This window comes from Perissodus microlepis, chromosome 7 (genome assembly GCF_051167445.1).
Source record: "Perissodus microlepis isolate ML-2025 ecotype Zambia chromosome 7, ASM5116744v1, whole genome shotgun sequence".
Classification (NCBI taxonomy): Eukaryota; Metazoa; Chordata; class Actinopteri; order Cichliformes; family Cichlidae; genus Perissodus; species Perissodus microlepis.
The window spans coordinates 27,413,466-27,432,822 of NC_140467.1; the positions used below are offsets into that span (position 1 = coordinate 27,413,466).

At 44.3% G+C, this 19,357-nt stretch overlaps 1 protein-coding gene and 1 pseudogene across 1 annotated transcript in view; both read right to left on the reverse strand.

Annotated features, from left to right (window-relative positions):
* Positions 1-9,673, reverse strand: part of gfra2b (GDNF family receptor alpha 2b) — a 131,399-nt gene extending 121,726 nt beyond the window's left edge. Inside the window, exons 1-2 of the mRNA XM_084934491.1 lie at positions 9,075-9,673; positions 3,889-4,188 (exon numbers count right to left, since the gene is read on the reverse strand). Coding sequence (XP_084790617.1) covers positions 3,889-4,188; positions 9,075-9,147 — 373 coding nt within the window. The 5' untranslated portion in view covers positions 9,148-9,673. The remainder of the gene's footprint in view (positions 1-3,888; positions 4,189-9,074) is intronic.
* Positions 9,674-16,731: 7,058 nt separating this feature from the next.
* On the reverse strand, positions 16,732-18,322 carry LOC146383246 (E3 ubiquitin-protein ligase TRIM21-like; annotated as a pseudogene).
* Positions 18,323-19,357: the final 1,035 nt, after the last annotated feature.

Consider the following 19,357-nt stretch of genomic DNA (forward strand, 5'->3'; position numbering starts at 1 on the left):
TTGTCTAATAAACGAAACGCTCCCGTTGCCCCTCCCTAAAAGTCATTCACTGTTGGTTTAGCTTGAGCTAAAAGTCACTAAAAGAGAGATTTTAGTGAACAAGATCAGTGCAGAGGAAATAATACAGGTTTGGAAGATCATTAAGAACTGCACATGACTCTGTCTCTGGATGTCAAAGCGTTTCTCACTGGTCCACCTTCAGCTGTGTGCGACCGAGATGTTTGATCGCTAGGTTAAGATGTGACAATTTAATGCAAAAAGACTCTGAAACACACTGCAGAGCTCAGACACACGAACACAGCACGAAGGAAAGCCGTGTGAGCATGTGCAGTGTTAGTTGGTATAGATGTTTGTTCTGCTGCGTGTCAGACAGCATGTTTGTGTTTCTGTACATTACAACTTTGTCAGGCTTAAACACACGGCCTGTGTGTGGCCGCACAGCATTGAGTGTGTGTGTGAGCGTGTGTGTGTGATGTGGAGGCTTTGCTAGCTTTGCTGGCACTACAGAGACATCCTCAATGGAAAGGAGAACAAAGACAAAGGCTCTTAATGAGCTCTGCCACTGCCGAGACCTAAACTAGGCCAGCCAACGGTCTGTGTGCACGTGTGTGTGTGTGTGTGTGTGTGTGTGTGTGGCAGTGGGATGTGAACGAGCCACGGGCGTTATCCAGGTGACTGAGAACACAGCAGCTCTGCAGCGAGCGAGCGTTTCATGTGAGCGGCTCGTTTGTTGTGCTAAAATTCCCAAAGAAGCATCTCGGAAAGCCGTCAGAGGCTCGTCAGAGGCTCGTCTGTCGGCGCACCGCTGGAGCGCTCGCGATGGACACTTTAAAAGGATCAAAATCATTTTTAGGTTCCTCTGCAGAAAACCAAACAGCTAAACAAACACGCCACCCTCCCTTTGTAAAATCACAAAGTCAGAGCTGACAAAGTTTGGAACACAGCCCCGGGTGAACCTCAGCGTGGCTGCAGGTTTATTTGGACTGAGAGTTTTTGGGTTTTGCAGATTTCAGTGAAACATGGCAGAGGAAGGGACGCCTGACGCCCACAGCCATCAGTGTGATGGCATCAGTGGGCATCAGTGTGACGGCTGTGGGGGTCTGCAGGCAGCCTGGGGTACAGTGCTCTGCTGTATGAACTGTGTTTCATATACACCTGACCTGGATGTGTTGAAGTCACATGTCGAATACATGCTGTGAAGCTATGCTACAGCTAGCTGTCTGTTATTATAGAAACTAAATGGTAGTAAAGCATCTTTACTCTGAGCCTTTACACAAGATTTACCGATTGATAAAATCAACACTCTTTGACTTCATGTATTTACAGCTAACTACCATCTGGATTTTAAAAATCATTAACTGAGTCCAGTCTGGGGGTCCATACTGGACTTTTGTCAACAGCCCAGCTCACACTCCACCCAACCCCAGGCCCTCTGGAGCGGTGGGCTCACTGAGCAGCAGATCCATGTTATTCAGGAGGTGTCCAACCAAGCCTCATGGACCCAAAACCAGGCGCTCACCTTCAAAGATTGATGAACACATGTTTGGATGGACGGACAGATACAGGGAGTGCAGAATTATTAGGCAAATGAGTATTTTGTCCACATCATCCTCTTCATGCATGTTGTCTTACTCCAAGCTGTATAGGCTCGAAAGCCTGCTACCAATTAAGCATATTAGGTGATGTGCATCTCTGTAATGAGAAGGGGTGTGGTCTAATGACATCAACACCCTATATCAGGTGTGCATAATTATTAGGCAACTTCCTTTCCTTTGGCAAAATGGGTCAAAAGAAGGACTTGACAGGCTCAGAAAAGTCAAAAATAGTGAGATATCTTGCAGAGGGATGCAGCAGTCTCAAAATTGCAAAGCTTCTGAAGCGTGATCATCGAACAATCAAGCGTTTCATTCAAAATAGTCAACAGGGTCGCAAGAAGCGTGTGGAAAAACCAAGGCGCAAGATAACTGCCCATGAACTGAGAAAAGTCAAGCGTGCAACTGCCAAGATGCCACTTGCCACCAGTTTGGCCATATTTCAGAGCTGCAACATCACTGGAGTGCCCAAAAGCACAAGGTGTGCAATACTCAGAGACATGGCCAAGGTAAGAAAGGCTGAAAGACGACCACCACTGAACAAGACACACAAGCTGAAACGTCAAGACTGGGCCAAGAAATATCTCAAGACTGGTTTTTCTAAGGTTTTATGAACTGATGAAATGAGAGTGAGTCTTGATGGGCCAGATGGATGGGCCCGTGGCTGGATTGGTAAAGGGCAGAGAGCTCCAGTCCGACTCAGACGCCAGCAAGGTGGAGGTGGAGTACTGGTTTGGGCTGGTATCATCAAAGATGAGCTTGTGGGGCCTTTTCGGGTTGAGGATGGAGTCAAGCTCAACTCCCAGTCCTACTGCCAGTTTCTGGAAGACACCTTCTTCAAGCAGTGGTACAGGAAGAAGTCTGCATCCTTCAAGAAAAACATGATTTTCATGCAGGACAATGCTCCATCACACGCGTCCAAGTACTCCACAGCGTGGCTGGCAAGAAAGGGTATAAAAGAAGAAAAACTAATGACATGGCCTCCTTGTTCACCTGATCTGAACCCCATTGAGAACCTGTGGTCCATCATCAAATGTGAGATTTACAAGGAGGGAAAACAGTACACCTCTCTGAACAGTGTCTGGGAGGCTGTGGTTGCTGCTGCACGCAATGTTGATGGTGAACAGATAAAAACACTGACAGAATCCATGGATGGCAGGCTTTTGAGTGTCCTTGCAAAGAAAGGTGGCTATATTGGTCGCTGATTTGTTTTTGTTTTGTTTTTGAATGTCAGAAATGTATATTTGTGAATGTGGAGATGTTATATTGGTTTCACTGGTAAAAATAAATAATTGAAATGGGTATATATTTGTTTTTTGTTAAGTTGCCTAATAATTATGCACAGTAATAGTCACCTGCACACACAGATATCCCCCTAAAATAGCTAAAACTAAAAACAAACTAAAAACTACTTCCAAAAACATTCAGCTTTGATATTAATGAGTTTTTTGGGTTCATTGAGAACATGGTTGTTGTTCAATAATAAAATTATTCCTCAAAAATACAACTTGCCTAATAATCCTGCACTCCCTGTAGATGGTGGGATGGTTATCAATATCGGCCCTAAAACTCCAGCATCAATAATAAAATAATAGTTTGGTGAAATAAGAGTAATCCTAAAAAAATAGCACAAACATGAGTCGATCTGAACCAGCAGCTGGCCCAGGTTAAAGGTCACCCACTAATCAACATGATTGCAGCAATTTTGTCAAACAATCAGTAATAACTCCCTCAAACCTGACTGCACAGACACGATCCCATTGTCATTAGATTCAGGGTGGCTCGTGCTGCTGAGAATTTCACTACGTATACTGTCCATCACACATAAACAGCCAGAAAAACAACTCTGCCCAGGACGCAGAACCTGCAGAGATTGAGGGATCAGTGATGCTTCCCTGACAATCCAGAGGAGCATGAAGAATCCAGCCAATTCAAATTATACTGATGAAAAACAGCAGGGCTCGCACTGCAGACACAGTGTAACTCATCCATTCCCCATTCCTGTCAAATCTCTTCATACTCTGGTGATGATGTCTGAGCTTCTCCTGAATAAACACACTTCCTGTCACATCAGACTTCAGGCTGCTCCCCTGCACTCTCTCACGTCTTTACCTGCTGTTTGCAAGTGCTCACTGAGTAAAACTTTCTCTACTTTCTGTCTGCCCTCCAGGCCAACAGACGACCTCAGCGTGTGAAGAGAAGACCTGACATAAAAACACCAGCAAGCTGCTGTGCTCCATCGGCGGCAGCAGGAGGCTTTATTAGCTCTGGACAGGGCCCAGCATGGGAGGCTTACCCTCAGTCAGGCCCATGTGGATGCTCCAGTAGTTCTGCAGGCACTGCAGCTCCTTCTTCATGCCTCTCTTGCAGCGGCAGTCGTAGAGCGGCGAGTCCTGCAGCACCTCCAGCGCCCCCTGGCACTCCTTGGAGGCCAGCATGGCACTGCGCTCCTTGTCCCCGCCCGACAGGCACTGCCGCATGATCCGGTAACGCGAGCTGCACTGACTGTTCTGGTTGCACAGCTCGGAGGCTCGGACACAGTCTAGAGGTTCCCTCCAGCCGGGGGTGCCGAGCTCCGAGTCACAAACGCACACATCTGCAGGAAAACAGGGAGAAGGCGGGAGTTAGACACAGAGGTGTTAGCTTCACTCACTTCCTGTTTACCTTTGTGATCATTTTATCTATTTGCAGTCATTTTGTGTCTCATTAGAGTCACCGTGTGTCTCTGCTCTGCTTTTTGTTAAATTTTTGTGTGTGTCTTTTTAAATATTTTTCCAATATTTTTGTCTCTTTGTAGTTTTTGGCGCCTGTTTACTGTCACTTATTGCTTCTTTGTGATCTTTTTCCATCTCTTTAACATAGCAAACTAATCAGTTCAAACAGAGCTCGTTTAAAACTAAATGTCAAAATATTAATGGGACTGTTGGTCAGATAAATGTGTGTCTCTGCAGACTCAGGCAGGCTTTTCCTCTGGTGCAGGTGGAGGTGTGTCTGTATGCTTTGCCTCAGTTTCTCAGCTGTGACTCAGATTGCAGATTGAAGGCTCAGTGATGGATCTCGGATCGAGATGAGATGATCTCCTGATAAGAAGCTGAGGATAAAGCCAGCACATGTTCATAGAGCATCATATCATATATGTCTTCCTGTTGTAGGTTATTGTTGTTCCAGCGGCCGTTAGCTGTGACAGAAACATATGAAACTGAAATAGGAAACATTAGAAGGCATTGCGCGGATGTCCTCAAGAAAATATCCCACACTAATCCGGCTCCACATCTCCTCCAGGGCGCACAGACTCAGCTCTATCTGTGTCGAGCGTGGCCTTTGTCAGGCAGTTCAACAGCTTCCATCCAGCAGAGACAATAACATGCGGGTGAATCCAATTAAGCGAGCATCACAGGGACCAGATAAATGAATGTTTACCTGTCGGCAGCCGCAGATAGCAGGTGTGTGCATTTCGTGGGATTTCGAGGGTTTTCAGAAACAGGAAGTGTGTGTGTGAGCTGCTGGAGTCATTATTTTAGAGACATAACATGCTGAACGCCAACAAACAACACGATCTGACAGTTAACCGGCACAAAACCAGGCAGGAGGGTAAAAGTAAACTATTACATTACATGCCGCTGACATTTCACAGTCCCAAAAATTACCTATGATAACCAGAAGCATAATCATATAATAACTCTGTGAATGAATATAAAGGCTGTGTTATAGAGAGGAAACACGATGTGGAACAAACACACATTCAGATCTTTGTCCTTCAGCTCTGTTTGGTGTCTTTGAGTGCTTCACCTTACAGAAGCGTGCGCAAAGCACCATAGTCCTCCTTCGAAATTAAAAATGTAAAGCGCTGAAGTTCTCCTTCAAAATAAAAGTGCAAAGAGCTGCAGCTCTTCAAAATAAAAGTGCAAAACGCTGTAGTTCTCCTTCAAAGTAGAAGTGCAAAGAGCTGTGGTTCTTCAAAATAAAAGTGCAAAGAGCTGTAGTTCTCCTTCAAAGTAAAAGTGAAAGCGCTGCAGCACGCTCCTCCTTCCATTTTCCTCGTCCCTGGTACAGCTCCTGAAACCTCACATGTGGACCAGAAGCTGGGGATCATGGCTTTCACAGCGAGTAATCCAGACCATGAATGGTTGACCTCATGCTGTGGACAAATCATCTCACCCATTCTCTCGGCTGAAGTTTGGTTTGTTTGGCATCTTCTTTGCGCCTTCTGCCCATTGAGGGACCTCAAAGTGAACTTTCATTTAGGAAGATTTTCACCCTTATCCTCCATCTTCTCTGTGTTCATACGAGCCTAACCACAGCTCTGCAGGTAACAACTGATATACCTCAACCTGCCCTCCAAATATTGCTGCTGTTCAGTTTTTTCTTTCTGTCTAAAGTTCTAGCAGGAAAATCCTTCAGTCAGAACAGCTGGAGAACATCTTTGGACCATTTCTAACTGTCAGATGTGTCTCAGAGCTTCCTGATTCTGGGATTTGAAGAAGACCATCAGGTGCTTGAGCTGAGCTTGTTTTTGTCCTTGCAGATGTTTGAGCTCTCATCTGAAAGGCTTTACAGTTCAGAAAGCTGACGGCCGTCCCAGAGTTTGAGGTGGTGAGATCAGCAATGATGATGTGAAGAGCAGTGCAAAAACTAAAGCTAAGCCCACCTCTCGAAGAGGCAGCTGTTTCTTACAGGTGAGCTGTCTGTTACAGCCAGGTGGACCGTTAACCCGTTACTCTCAACTAACCATGAACCTAAACTCTTTGTAATCCGTGTGAAAACATTCATGAACGAGGCTGTTACTGTGGGTTCATCCACATCTTTGCTGTGGATGAACAAAAACAAAACTATACAGTAGGGCTGCACGATTAATCGATAGAAAATCGCGATCTCGATTCATACTTATGTGCGATCTCATTTCCAAATGACAACGATTAAAAAAAAATAATTTAAATAAAAGACAACGACGATTGTACCGCATTTTGATCCGGGACGTAATCTGCATGAAAACAAGCGCTCACTCTTCCTGCTCAACAAATGACAAGGGCGGAGCCTTATACCACGTGATACAGAAGCTGTGCCGTGTGATGCTAAAATTAGCAGGGAAAAAAACAACGGAGAACACGTCAGGGATGACGAGAAAGTGACAGGAGAAAATCCGTCCCGGTCAACCACCCAAACATCAATAACGGGAACCTTATACAGCGCTTCCCTATACCCGTCGAACTCCCGCAGGCACAAAGAAATTACGGAGGCTATCACTTATCACCTGACCAAAGATATGGCTCCCATCAACACTGTGCAAAACGAGGGATTTAGGAAAATGATCAACACCCTAGACAAACGCTACACAGTGCTGTTCCGCAACTATTTTTCTATTGTTGCACTACCTGCTCTATACACGCAGTGTCGAGCAACGGTGGAGACGGAATTTAAAGCAGTACAACATTTTGCGGCAACGACAAAATGTGAGACATTTGTTGTTTTTATGTTTATTTATTGTTTTTATGTTCAGTCTCAACTGTTACGAAGTTGATGTGCAGTTAATAAGTGCAATAAATATTTATACTGGAAAAGAAAATCGTGAGAGAATCGTGATCTCAATTCTAAGCAAAAAAATCGTGATTCTCATTTTATGCAAAATCGTGCAGCCCTACTATACAGCAGAAAAATAAAGTTTCACGGGATTGTTTTACTTTGTCGATGTGCAGGGCACAAGAGAAATCGATACGTGACAAAGCAGCGACAGGCTTTAAAAGCTTTCTGCTGTGGGTTAAAGCAGCGGTCCCCAACCTTTTTTGCGCCACGGACCGGTTTATGCCCGACAATATTTTCATGGACCGGCCTTTAAGGTGTCGCGGATAAATACAACAAAATAAAACGAGTACCGGTACCGAAAAAAAGAAAATTTATTCATAACACATGTGAAAAGACCCAGGAAAACCGAGTAAACGATAAAAACGATAACAAAATAACGCTGAAAACCGATAAAAACCCTGATAACTATACATTTCACACCTGAGCCTCAACTCAGGTGTGAAATGCGGTCCCCAACCCCCGGGCCTCGGGCCGGTACCGGTCCGAGGCCCGGGGGTTGGGGACCGCTGGGTTAAAGGATTTCCAATGACTGAATATTTTCACATTTTTGTCATCCATCAATTTTATCTCCTCAGTGTCAGATCTCCAGGTGAACATGTACGTAAGAGCGAGATCAGAAGTTTAGTAATAAAAAAAATAAAATTAAAAAATAAAAATATGCTTTCTATGGTCTGCAGTGAATACTGATGTCCCACACAGGCTGTGGTCCCTGAAGTCCTCCTTAATCCTCACAATCACTTGAGGAGGCTCTTCCTGTCCACCTGGTCTAAGGAGAGCACTGTGGAACATAGCCACCTCATAACCGGAGCTAGTGAAGGTGCTGGAGCTGCTGGAGCTGGTGGACAATGCTACACCTTTAAGCTGACTGGACCGGGACTGACGCCTGAGACCTGAGCTGGCCTTCACTAAGTCTCCTATGATGAGTAACTGATGGAAGCTGTGGGACACTCTGCAGGCTCCCCTCATCTCACACTTTATCAGCACCTGACGCGGTGCTTGCAGGGGACATCTGCACATTGTATCTGTAAAAAATAACCTGGGTGACTCTCCAGACTTTCCTGTGGTTAGTGCTAGGTCAGTAGGGCACCAGGCGCCCCCTGCTGGAACAGTGGGACAAAATCCTGTGCTGCTCTCATGCAGAGACACAAAAAAAAAGGTGGCACGAAAAAACACGGCTCCACACTCTGTTTGTTCCACTGCAGACAGAAATGCTCCAGCACCACGAGCTTGTGTCACCCACCCCACAGCTCCACCTCAACAAGCTGCAACACATCAGACCAGCGCTCAGAACCAGGGGCAGAGGAACAGCTCCCACAGGTGTGGGCCACACAAAGAGCTAATTACTGGACCTCGGGGTAACGATGTGACCTTTCAGGGGTACGTGGATGTTTGTGCAGCAGTAAAAAGTTCAGATTAAAATATTCAGGATCAGAACAAAGGTTCCCGAGACCTGCTGTCCTCAGTCCTGGTATCAAGCACCTGGTACTGCACCTGAAGATACTTCATTTACTGAATGTAACAAAGATGCTCTTTATGGCTGTGATGAAAAATTAAACACTGAATAGAAACATAATAGAAATCCAAAGAGAAGGTACAGCAGAGTACACACAGTACTCTGCACACACAGTACTCTGTACTATTCTAACACGTCACGGCTGGTACATGGGTCTGAGGGTAAGGGCGCGCGCTGTTTGTCTGCGGAGATTTAAAAGTTAACTTCATGCACTGCAACATTTTCACTTGTAATGGAGTATCTCTGTGAGTATCCGAGTACTCCTGCTGACGGTTACTCGGTGTTTCAGAGCACGAGAGCATCTTTAGACCCAGCTGACTGACAGAGGCGCAAACCGAGCCTCTGCCCTCACCTGTGCGCGTGCACGCGGGCAGCGGAGGTGTACTCACCGAGCACGAGCAGCAGGCAGACGACGCCGATTAGGATCATGTCGCGTGCTGCTGTAATCCCACAGGAAGTCATGGTTCTCTCGCTCTGAGCGTCGGGGTCTCTCACTCTCTCTCTCCGCACATCGCGCGGACTGCCACCGGCATAGTGGCGCGAGCACGAACCCCGGACACGGTGGGACCCCCCCTCCCAACCCGTCGTCCTGGGCTCACAGCAGCCCCGGCAGGGACGCAGAAGAAGACGAAGAAGAGTGGGAGTCCGGGCAGGAGCGCATGCTCCGGAGCGGCTCTCCCGGAGATGGAGCTCTGTCGTCGGTGAAGAACATCAGCTGCCACCGATCACTCCGCAGCTGTACTCCAACTTTCCGGGCTCAATGTGACTCTGTCCGCTACTCTTCCTCCTCTTTGTCACACACACACACAGACACACACCGGAGCTGCCCGGTGCGTAACGGCACGTGCGTCTCCCGCCGGTTAGATCCACTCCAGTAGCAGCCGCGTGCGTCTTTCAGCAAGCCCAGCGCGTGCGAGCACTGAGGAAAGCCTCGAAACCTCCTTCTCCTCCTCCTCACCCCCTCCTCACCCGAAACTCAGACTCTCTTTCGCTCTCTCTCTCTCTCTTTCTCCCTTTCTCCGGGCGTCAAACAAGCGCCACGCACGCGCGTTTACTCCTTACGTTGACCCGGAGTGTGACCTCAGAGCAACGTCATCTGACTGAAAGACACGATCTGCTATTACTGTAATGACTGTTTATTTATTTATCTTTTATTATTGAAAATGTCCCAGGTATTTTATATTTTCATCATACATTTTATTTATATTCATTTTTTATTTTACATTTTAATTATTGTCATTATTAATTATTAATTTATTTTTATTCTTCGTTTTATTATTTACCTTTTTGTGCTGTAGTTATATTTTTCCTTATTTCCCTTTTTTAAACTTATAATTAAATTAAATTAAACTTAGAATCATATAACTCTAATTAATTTTTTATTATAATTTCATCTTAACATATTTTTTGATCTACCTTTATTATTTTAGAATATATCACATTGATTTATTATGTCTTTTATTTCTAATTCCTCTCCAACTCCATAATGCTGTTGTAATTTTATTTCTTTTTCAGGATTCTTGTTCTAATTATTGCTTTTTAAAAAAAATCTTTTTAATCTGTGTATGTAATTATTTAATATTGTTTTAATATTTGGGTTTTTTAGGGGGAGTAATCAGATATAATTTATTTATATATATATACATTTATTATTTTCTGAACTTTTGATTTAGAGAGTTATTTTTATGTGGTCTTGAAGCATTTAGTAAAATGTTTTACATAATATTTTTATTTTAATTATAGTTTTTATCCCAACAATCCATTTGCCTTATTTTTTTAAATAATCATGTGTGCGTGTGTGTGTGTGTGTGTGTGAGGTGTGCGTGTGTGTGTGTGTGAGGTTTGTGTGTGAGAGGTGTGTGTGTGTGTGGGTGTGTGTGTGAGGTGTGTGGGTGTGTGCGTGTGTGTGTGTGTGAGGTGTGTGGGTGTGTGCGTGTGTGTGTGTGTGTGAGGTGTGTGTGTGCGTGTGTGTGTGAGAGGTGTGTGTGCGTGTGTGTGTGTGTTAGGTGTGTGCGTGTGTGTGTGTGAGGTGTGGGTGTGTGTGTGTGTGTGTGTGAGAGGTGTGTGTGGTGTGTGTGTGTGTGTGTGTGGTGTGTGTGTGTGGCTGACTGATAGTTGCAGATTGTGGACTCTGTGTCTCAGCTCACAGACGTCGCTCTGATACTGGTTCAGGATGTGCTTCTGATTGTGGTCGAGCAACAGCACCACCACCAGCAGCAACAGCAGCAGCAGCAGCACTTGTCCTGCTGAGCAGTGAAGATGGATGGACAGTCGGCCTTTATCATCCCTGGCCGACACATTTAAATTCACCGCCTGTAGGTGCTCATGTCTCCCAGGAAGAAAAAAACAGAGAGGCTCAGAGCTCATGAAGAAGACTTATGAATACACAGACTGAGTTCTCAGAGCTGTGATCTGTGATCAGTCATATCAGCAGGAGCTGAAATACACTCCCAATGAGCAGCATCACAGGGCTCACTCCTAACTCCAGCTCATTGTTGATCTCAGATTATTTGGCTGTAGAAGCGTGAGGTCAGCATGACTTTAACAAACAACAAATGATAAAATGTGTTTTTGTGCTTCCAGAGATGAGGAAGTGTAACAAAGAAAACACAGGGCAAACTTAAGAGTTCATTCTTACAAAAAAATCTTTTTAATTTTACTTTCTGTAGACAAAATCAATTAAAAACCTATTTTCAGTCTAAACCCTGAGTACAGCCTGGAGGCTGCTGGCATCCAGATGTTATACACAGACAGATGTGGTCTCTGTGACATAAACAACAAAGCTTCTGGACTTGTGGCAACCACCATGTTGTTTTTCATTTGTTTTGTTTTTTTTGGAGCCAGAAGTGACAAATGCTAAAATATCACCTAATGCTGGGTCACTTAGGTCACTTGGTTAGACCAGACCAGGGGTCGGCAACCCTAGGCACGCGTGCCACAGTTGGCACGCGAAGGGTTAACTGATGGCACGACCATAGCTGGACTGGTCATCGGGCATACCAGGCATTTGCTCGGTGGCCCGGTGACTTTTTTTTTCTTTGTAACGGTATAAACAATGAAAGGTGGTGGATTGGCCAGATCCTGGCCGGTGTTTAAAAATAACTCAGTTGTTTGGTGGTGGCTATGGCGCAGCTTCCACAGATTCAGTAAAATTAACAAGTGGTGGAGGCCAGCAGGTGGATGAGGGAGAGGGGAGGCAGGAGGAGGAGAAGTTAGGGTAAGAAGTTATGACCTGCACTCTATCTGGGTCAGATATAAACCAAGTTTAGGGGTAGTTTATTTTCGTTGTGCTGACGTTTTACAATCAGTTACAATAACTCGTACTGCGTACTAGCTAGCATTACGGAGTTTCTATACAGCTGGGTGGGTGCTATGATGTAACTGATAATGAACTTTATTTTATTCATAAGGTTAGTTAGTAGAGTTGCCAACTGTCCCGTAAAAAACGGAATCGTCCCGCGTTCAGAGAAATTATTACGCGTTTCGTGTTGAGCTGAGAAGGGACGCAGTTTGTCCCGGACTTCAGCTAGAATGGAAAAAGACACAAAGGTGGATTTATTCTGTCATTACGCTGCACAGCTGCATCTTCTTCTCTCATTCTCTCCCCCTCCCTCTCCTGTTTCTACTTCAATCATGAAACTGATCAATGATCAGCTGATCAGCTTTTCTCTCGTTTGTTTATCGCCCACTTTGTGCCAGAAAGAGGAAACCGCCAGATGTCGCGCTAAACAACAGCAGCACGTTTAAGCTTGATCAGCTGTTGTTAGAATTTATTTAATATTAATTTCTAGTATCAGCTGATGTTTGCTGGAGCCACAGCTGTAAAAGCTGCTGGTCATGATATCGGTTTGGATATGTGGTGAGAGGGAAACATGAAGATGAAACCAGGAGATCACAGCTGAACAGGTGATGGAGAAACAGGTTTACCTTTTAGGTGACATGAATGAGTTGAAGGGAAGTTATGAACTGTTTCTGAGAGACAAATAACACCAGGATCCTTTTCTAAGTAGCTGACAGCTGGTAACTGTGCAGGGGCGGGTCTAGCAAAGTTTTGCCAAGGGGGCAGGTAGGGCATTAACAGGGAGAGGGGGGCACAAAGAAATACTTTCTTATTCTCATTTAAAATGTCTGGCTGTTATTAAATAATTATCTGAAGCTTACAACCAAAGTTTTTATCTGACATAAAATGTATAGAAATCATACATATACCAACAAGATTGTACATCACTGTCACAACAGCATTTGTTTTCATTCAAAGGCTTTATGGCTGTAATACCTGGTGGGCTGGTCTTTAGTCAAACTGCCCTGGGCACGACACGCAGTGAATTAATCTGAGAAGGTGCATTAAAAAATAAATGGCTGCGCCAGCGGTGCACATCGCAAATCAGCTCGCATAGACACATTAGTTGTGCCTCTTCTTAATGACGGTATCTTAGCTAACAAACACAACTACCAGATTCAACTTGTAATTGGCTAAAAATAACTTAGCCTACTGGTGAGAGGGACATTGTTAGCTTTTCACATTCCGACACTTCAAAAGCTTCAGGAGCTTTCCGCTCAGCACAGCATCAGCACCACAGAAACACACGGATACATCCGTAGACTCGAGACACAATGGATTTTTGGGACTTTCAGGTGTATGGACCAATGTTCTATTTTTTGATCAAACCAGAAATCTTTAATGAGCAGCAAGATTTGTCTCGCATTAACTGGCTGAGTTAATGCCAGTTAATGCAACATCGAAGCAGCTGGAATCCACAGCTGTGCGTGTTCATGGAGCTTGCATTTTCACCTGCTGGACATCACTGCCTGACAAGTTTAACTGTCTTCAGAACATTGCAGAGGCCTTATTGACAGTATTTGGCTCTACATGTCTGTGTGAGCAGATTTTCTCTCACATGACTGTCCTCAGGTAGCCGTCTGAATGCTGGACACTCGGAGATCTGTGTCTCTGAGTGGGAGACCAGAGATTACATTAACATGTGTGTCTCTGTATTAACAGACATGCCATATTGGCTCAGTTTATTTTTCTTATCATTGTTGTGAGGAGACCATAAATAGCATTTGTATTTTCTGTTGTGCAGTTCATTTGCTGTTATGGAGTTCTTGTTATGGATTTGTTTCAAAATAGCTGATAACTATTCGCTGATAGCTGCCAACATCTGCAAACAAATATAATTCTATTAAGTGGTTCTATATATTGTGTAACTGTTCATATAGAGCGTTATTAAATTTATTGCTAATGCAATCATATGGCACACTGACCTCTGAGGAAATTTTAAATGGCACTTGCCGTCAGAAAGGTTGCCTACCCCTGGACCAGACTATACGAGAGTATCAAACACGTTTTATTGTGTGAATATTCAATGCATCATTTATTCTCTTTTTTTGTTGTTGTCATATTTCTATTTGGACTGAGGGTGTTGTTCAGTGAGTCAATACCCTAAAAACTTGTTTTAACCGAGCCCGGATCAAGAATTTTAGGTCACACTGACTGACATAACTAGGTCCAGATATTTTCTGTTATATGAGTGTTTTATGAGTAACTGAATAAATTTGAGTTTGAGTCATTTTGTGTCTGTTTTCTGTCATTTAGCACCAGGGGTGCCACCAGAGATATGGGACATAAATAATAATATCACTTTGGGCACCACCCATTAATACAAACACTGTGCAGACATGAAAAATTGATAAATAGAATTAATGATTTCATGCAAGGTTGATGAGATATATGCTTTTAATCATTTTAATGATAACAATACTATAATTTTATTAATTTTTTTACATTTTATTTCCGTTGATTGGTACCTTACACAAAATACAAATTAAATATACATAAACCTTTGAACAGAAATAATTTTTCATTCTCATCTATAAAATGGTGTAAAGTATTTTTACTGCTAAAACATTGTATTCATAATATTAAGTATTGGGAAATATAACTTAAATAATCCTTTGGATCTTAGTGGTCAAACAAAGTAAACCCGTGTGCAAAATATGTGCAGAGCAACACACACGTCTCCATTTATACAGCAACAAATCACAACAGCAGTCACCTCTAGATGCTTTCTGTTGTGAGATAAAGACACTATAATAATACCGAGAAAACCCAACAATCAGACTATGAGCAAGCACTTTGGTGACATTGAGAAGGAAAAACTTCCATTTAACAGGAAGAAACCTCCAGCAGAACCAGGCTCAGGGAGGGGCGGGGCCATCTGCTGTGATCGATTGGGGCGAGAGAAGGAAGACAGGACAAAGACACACTGTGGAAGAGAGCCAGAGATTAATAATAACTAATGATTAAATGCAGAGATGTATAAACACATACTGAGTGAAGAAGAAACACTCAGTCCATCATGGGAATTCCCCGGCAGCCTACGTCTATTGCAGCATAACTAAGGGAGGACTCAGGGTCACCTGGTCCAGCCCTAACTATATGCTTTACCAAAAAGGAAAGTTTTAAGCCTAATCTGAAAAGTAGAGATAGTGTCTGTCTCCCGAATCCAAACTGGAAGCTGGTTCCACAGAAGAGGGGCCTGAAAGCTGAAGGCTCTGTCTCCGATTCTACAGGGTGGGCCATTTATATGGATACACCGTAATAACATGGGAATGGTTGGTGATATTAAAGTCCTGTTTGTGGCACATTAGTATATGGGAGGGGGCAAACTCCTCAAGATGGGTGGTGACCATGGTGGCCATTTAGAAGTCGGCCATCTTGGATACAACTTTTGTTTTTTCAATAGGAAGAGGGCCATGTGACACATCAAACTTATTGGTAATGTCACAAGAAAAACAATGGTGTGCATGTTTCAATGTAACTTTATTCTTTCATGAGTTATTTACAAGTTTCTGACCACTTATAAAATGTGTTCAATGTGCTGCCCATTGTGTTGGATTGTCAATGCAACCCTCTTCTCCCACTCTTCACACACTGATAGCAACACCGCAGGAGAAATGCCAGCACAGGCATCCAGTATCCGTAGTTTCAGGTGCTGCACATCTTGTATCTTCACACCATAGACAATTGCCTTCAGATGACCCCAAAGATAAAAGTCTAAGGGGGTCAGATCGGGAGACCTTGGGGGCCTTTCAACTATCCCACGACGACCTTTCCAGGAAACTGTTCATCTAGGAATGCTCGGACCTGGCACCCATAATGTGGTGGTGCACCATCTTGCTGGAAAAACTCAGGGAACATGCCAGCTTCAGTGCATAAAGAGGGAAACACATCATCATGTAGCAATTTCAAATATCCAGTGGCCTTGAGGTTTCCATTGATGAAGAATGGACCCACTATCGTTGTACCCCATATACCTCACTAAACCATCACTTTTGTTGTTCCAACAGTCTTGGAGGGATCCATCCAATGTGGGTTAGTGTCAGACCAATAGCGGTGGTTTTGTTTGTTAACTTCACCATTCACATAAAAGTTTGCCTCATCACTGAACAAAATCTTCTGCGTGAACTGAGGGTCCTGTTCCAATTTTTGTTTTGCCCATTCTGCAAATTCTGTGCGCCGATCTGGGTCATCCTCGTTGAGATGCTGCAGTAGCTGGAGTTTGTAAGGGTGCCATTTGTGAGTAGCTAATATCCGCCGAAGGGATGTTCGACTAATGCCACTCTCCAGTGACATGCGGCAAGTGCTACGCTGTGGGCTCTTGCTGAATGAAACTAGGACATCCACTGATGTTTCTTCATTAGTGACAGTTTTCTTGCGTCCACATTTTGGCAAATCCAACACTGAACCAGTTTCACGAAGCAAGCAGTTTGCTGACTGTAGCATGGGAGATGGGTGGTCTCGTAGGGTGTCTTGCACTGAAATCTGCTGCAATGACCCAGTTACTGCGTTCACTAGATATCAACACAATTTCGATCCGCTCCTCACGTGTTAACCTCTTCGACATGTCAATGGCTGTGAACAAGGAGCCATTGACAAATCAAAGTGTTAATCAGAGTCCTGATAATCATATTTTATTAGAAAACATGGAGGCTGTAGAGTATTTACGCTGAATATATTCATTTGTTCCCTTCAATAAAAATCAATCAGTTCATCAAATAAAATCTGTTGTTGATCGACTCAGTTTGATTGACAGGACAGATGATCAGAGGTGCAGAGTTTTTACCACCATCTTTGTTACAGGGACTGAAGTATGGGTGGAGTTTGTGATTGAAGGAGCAGCCAGTAAAGGAGTTGATAAGAGCTGCAGCACCTACATCATAAAAGGAGACCAGACCCTCCTCATAATCCACAAACACCCCCACCATCTCAAGACCAGACTGAAGACAGAGGGGGACTGGAGGACCAGCAAGAGCTCTGTATTCATTTCCATTTCTCAGCCACACAGTCCAGAAACCATCCTGAGAACACAGTGTGATTTAACCTGAACCGCAAAGTAAAATCTGCCTGAAGAGAAACTCTGATTACAAACAGAGTTTGTAAACATTACAATAACGTGTAAATCTCTCTGGGTTGTCAGGAAGTTTCTTCCTCACATCACCACAGTGCACTTGTTTTTCATCATCAGACAGGATGAGTTTAGAATTTGCTGTATCCGGATCCAGAGTCACATCCACTGCATACTGCTGGACCTTCTTCAGCTCTGTAGCCTCAGACAGCTTCTTCTTCCTGAGTTTCCTGAGTGTCTCCTCCAGCTGAGCCACAGCTCTCACCACAGTCCCCACCACCCACCAAGGGTGGAGCAGCTTTCAGAGACGAGAAGCTTTGGAGTAGGTGGAGGTGGTCTTCAGAGCATGAGAGCTGCTCCACCTCAGATCTTCTCTTCATCAGCTCAGAGATTTCCTGTTCCAGATCTTTGATCAGACCTTCAGCCTGTTTCTCTTTTGTTTCCTGTTTGTCTTCAATCTCCTTTATGAGCTCCTTCAGGCCTCTATCGACAGACTTCTTTAGAGCAGTGAAGACCTGAACACCTTCTGCTTTCTGTCTGTCTGCAGCACCTTTACTCATCTTCACTGACTCTTTGATCTGCTGAATCTTCAGTCGTCTCTTCTGGATCATCTGCTGAATTTCAGCCTCTGTCTTCTCCAGCTCTGCCTTCTTTCCTTCGTATTCGTCCTTCAGAGGAACAAACTCATGGTTCTTGTGGTCTAAAGCAGAGCAGAGCATGCAGACACATGTGTGGTCAGTCTTACAGAACAGCTCCAGAGGTTTATCGTGCTTGTTACACATCCTGCCCTCCAGGTTCTCCACAGCCTCAATCAGCTGATGTCTTTTCAGGCCTTTCTTTATCAGATGAGGCTCCAGGTGAGTGTGACAGTAGGACACCTGACACACCAGGCAGGACTTCAGGGCCTTCAGTCTGGTTCCAGTGCAGATGTCACAGGGAACTTCTCCTGGTTTGGCAGCTTGTTGCTCTGTGCTGCTGCTGCTGGCTTTCTGCTGAACTTCACGTCTGAACTGAGCGACCACCTCAGACAGCAAAGTGTTGACCCTCAGCTGAGGTCTAATGTAGAAAGTCTCTTTACACATGAAACACTGACACACAACATTCATGTCCCAGTGCTGAGTGATGCAGTTTTTGCAGAAGTTGTGTCCACTGACTGGATCAGTGAACACATCCAGACAGATGCAGCACAGAAACTGATCTTCAGATCGCAGACTGCTGGCAGCAGACATGTCTGCACTCTGACGGAGAAAGAAAAGAAACACATTTAATTTAAAATTCACTTTAAATTTCATTTTTTGGAGATTATGTATTGGAATTTCAGGAGCGGGACCACACCTCCAAAAACGCTCCTTCCGGTTGTCATCTATATAGGTTCCCCCAGTTCTACCATCTGTTCATTATCGTTTATGTGCAAACAGGGTCCATTCTCGGTCAGACTAACAACTACTCAGGCTCAGCATCCATCACTTTTCCTCCGGCAATCCCAGAAACACACCGAACGTCACAGCGGCGCTTCCAAGAAACCGAATGCTGACGACCTCCTAGCAGTTTTCTCGACACCTGACATACGGTCTGCTACGTCCATCCATCTAGTCGTCTTATCTCTGCTAAATCCAGTTATGAAGTAACTCCGGCCGCCCGCCACTTCAGCGAAAACCAGCGGGTTTGCTCGCTAGCAGAACTCACAGCTCCTCTCACGTTGCTCCGAAACGGGCCACAGGCCGGGCGAGTTAGCCGGAAAGCCGACGGATGTCAGCGCCGAACCCACGCTTCCAAACAAATCACTGGTGGTGTGCGGATCGATATTGAAATATTGATGTGTGTGTTTAAGTATTTTTAAACCTTGTGATCCACAAAACAACATAACAGTAAAAGAAGAACTGATTGCGTTACAGTCAGTGCGGGAGCAGCGGCTTCACTCATGCGCGATTCATTTGCAGTTTGGACTAGTGATGTGCGGTTCGATACTGAAATATCGATTCCTCCGATACCAGTCATTTATGTTCTAGAATCAATTCTCATATTAAAATATCGATATTTTAGTAATTTAGGGAAAATTTGTAGTTTATCATTAACAGGAACACAGTGGAAAGAAACTACATCATTTGGATTGTCTACATTGGAAGGAACTACTTCTTCTTCCACCTGTCGTAGTCATGTGAGAAATGCGTTGCAGCCGCTTGGCGTGCGCACTCACAACAATGGCTGAGCATAAATGGAGTCATGTGCGGACGTATTTTACTTCCACAATCAGTCGAGACGTA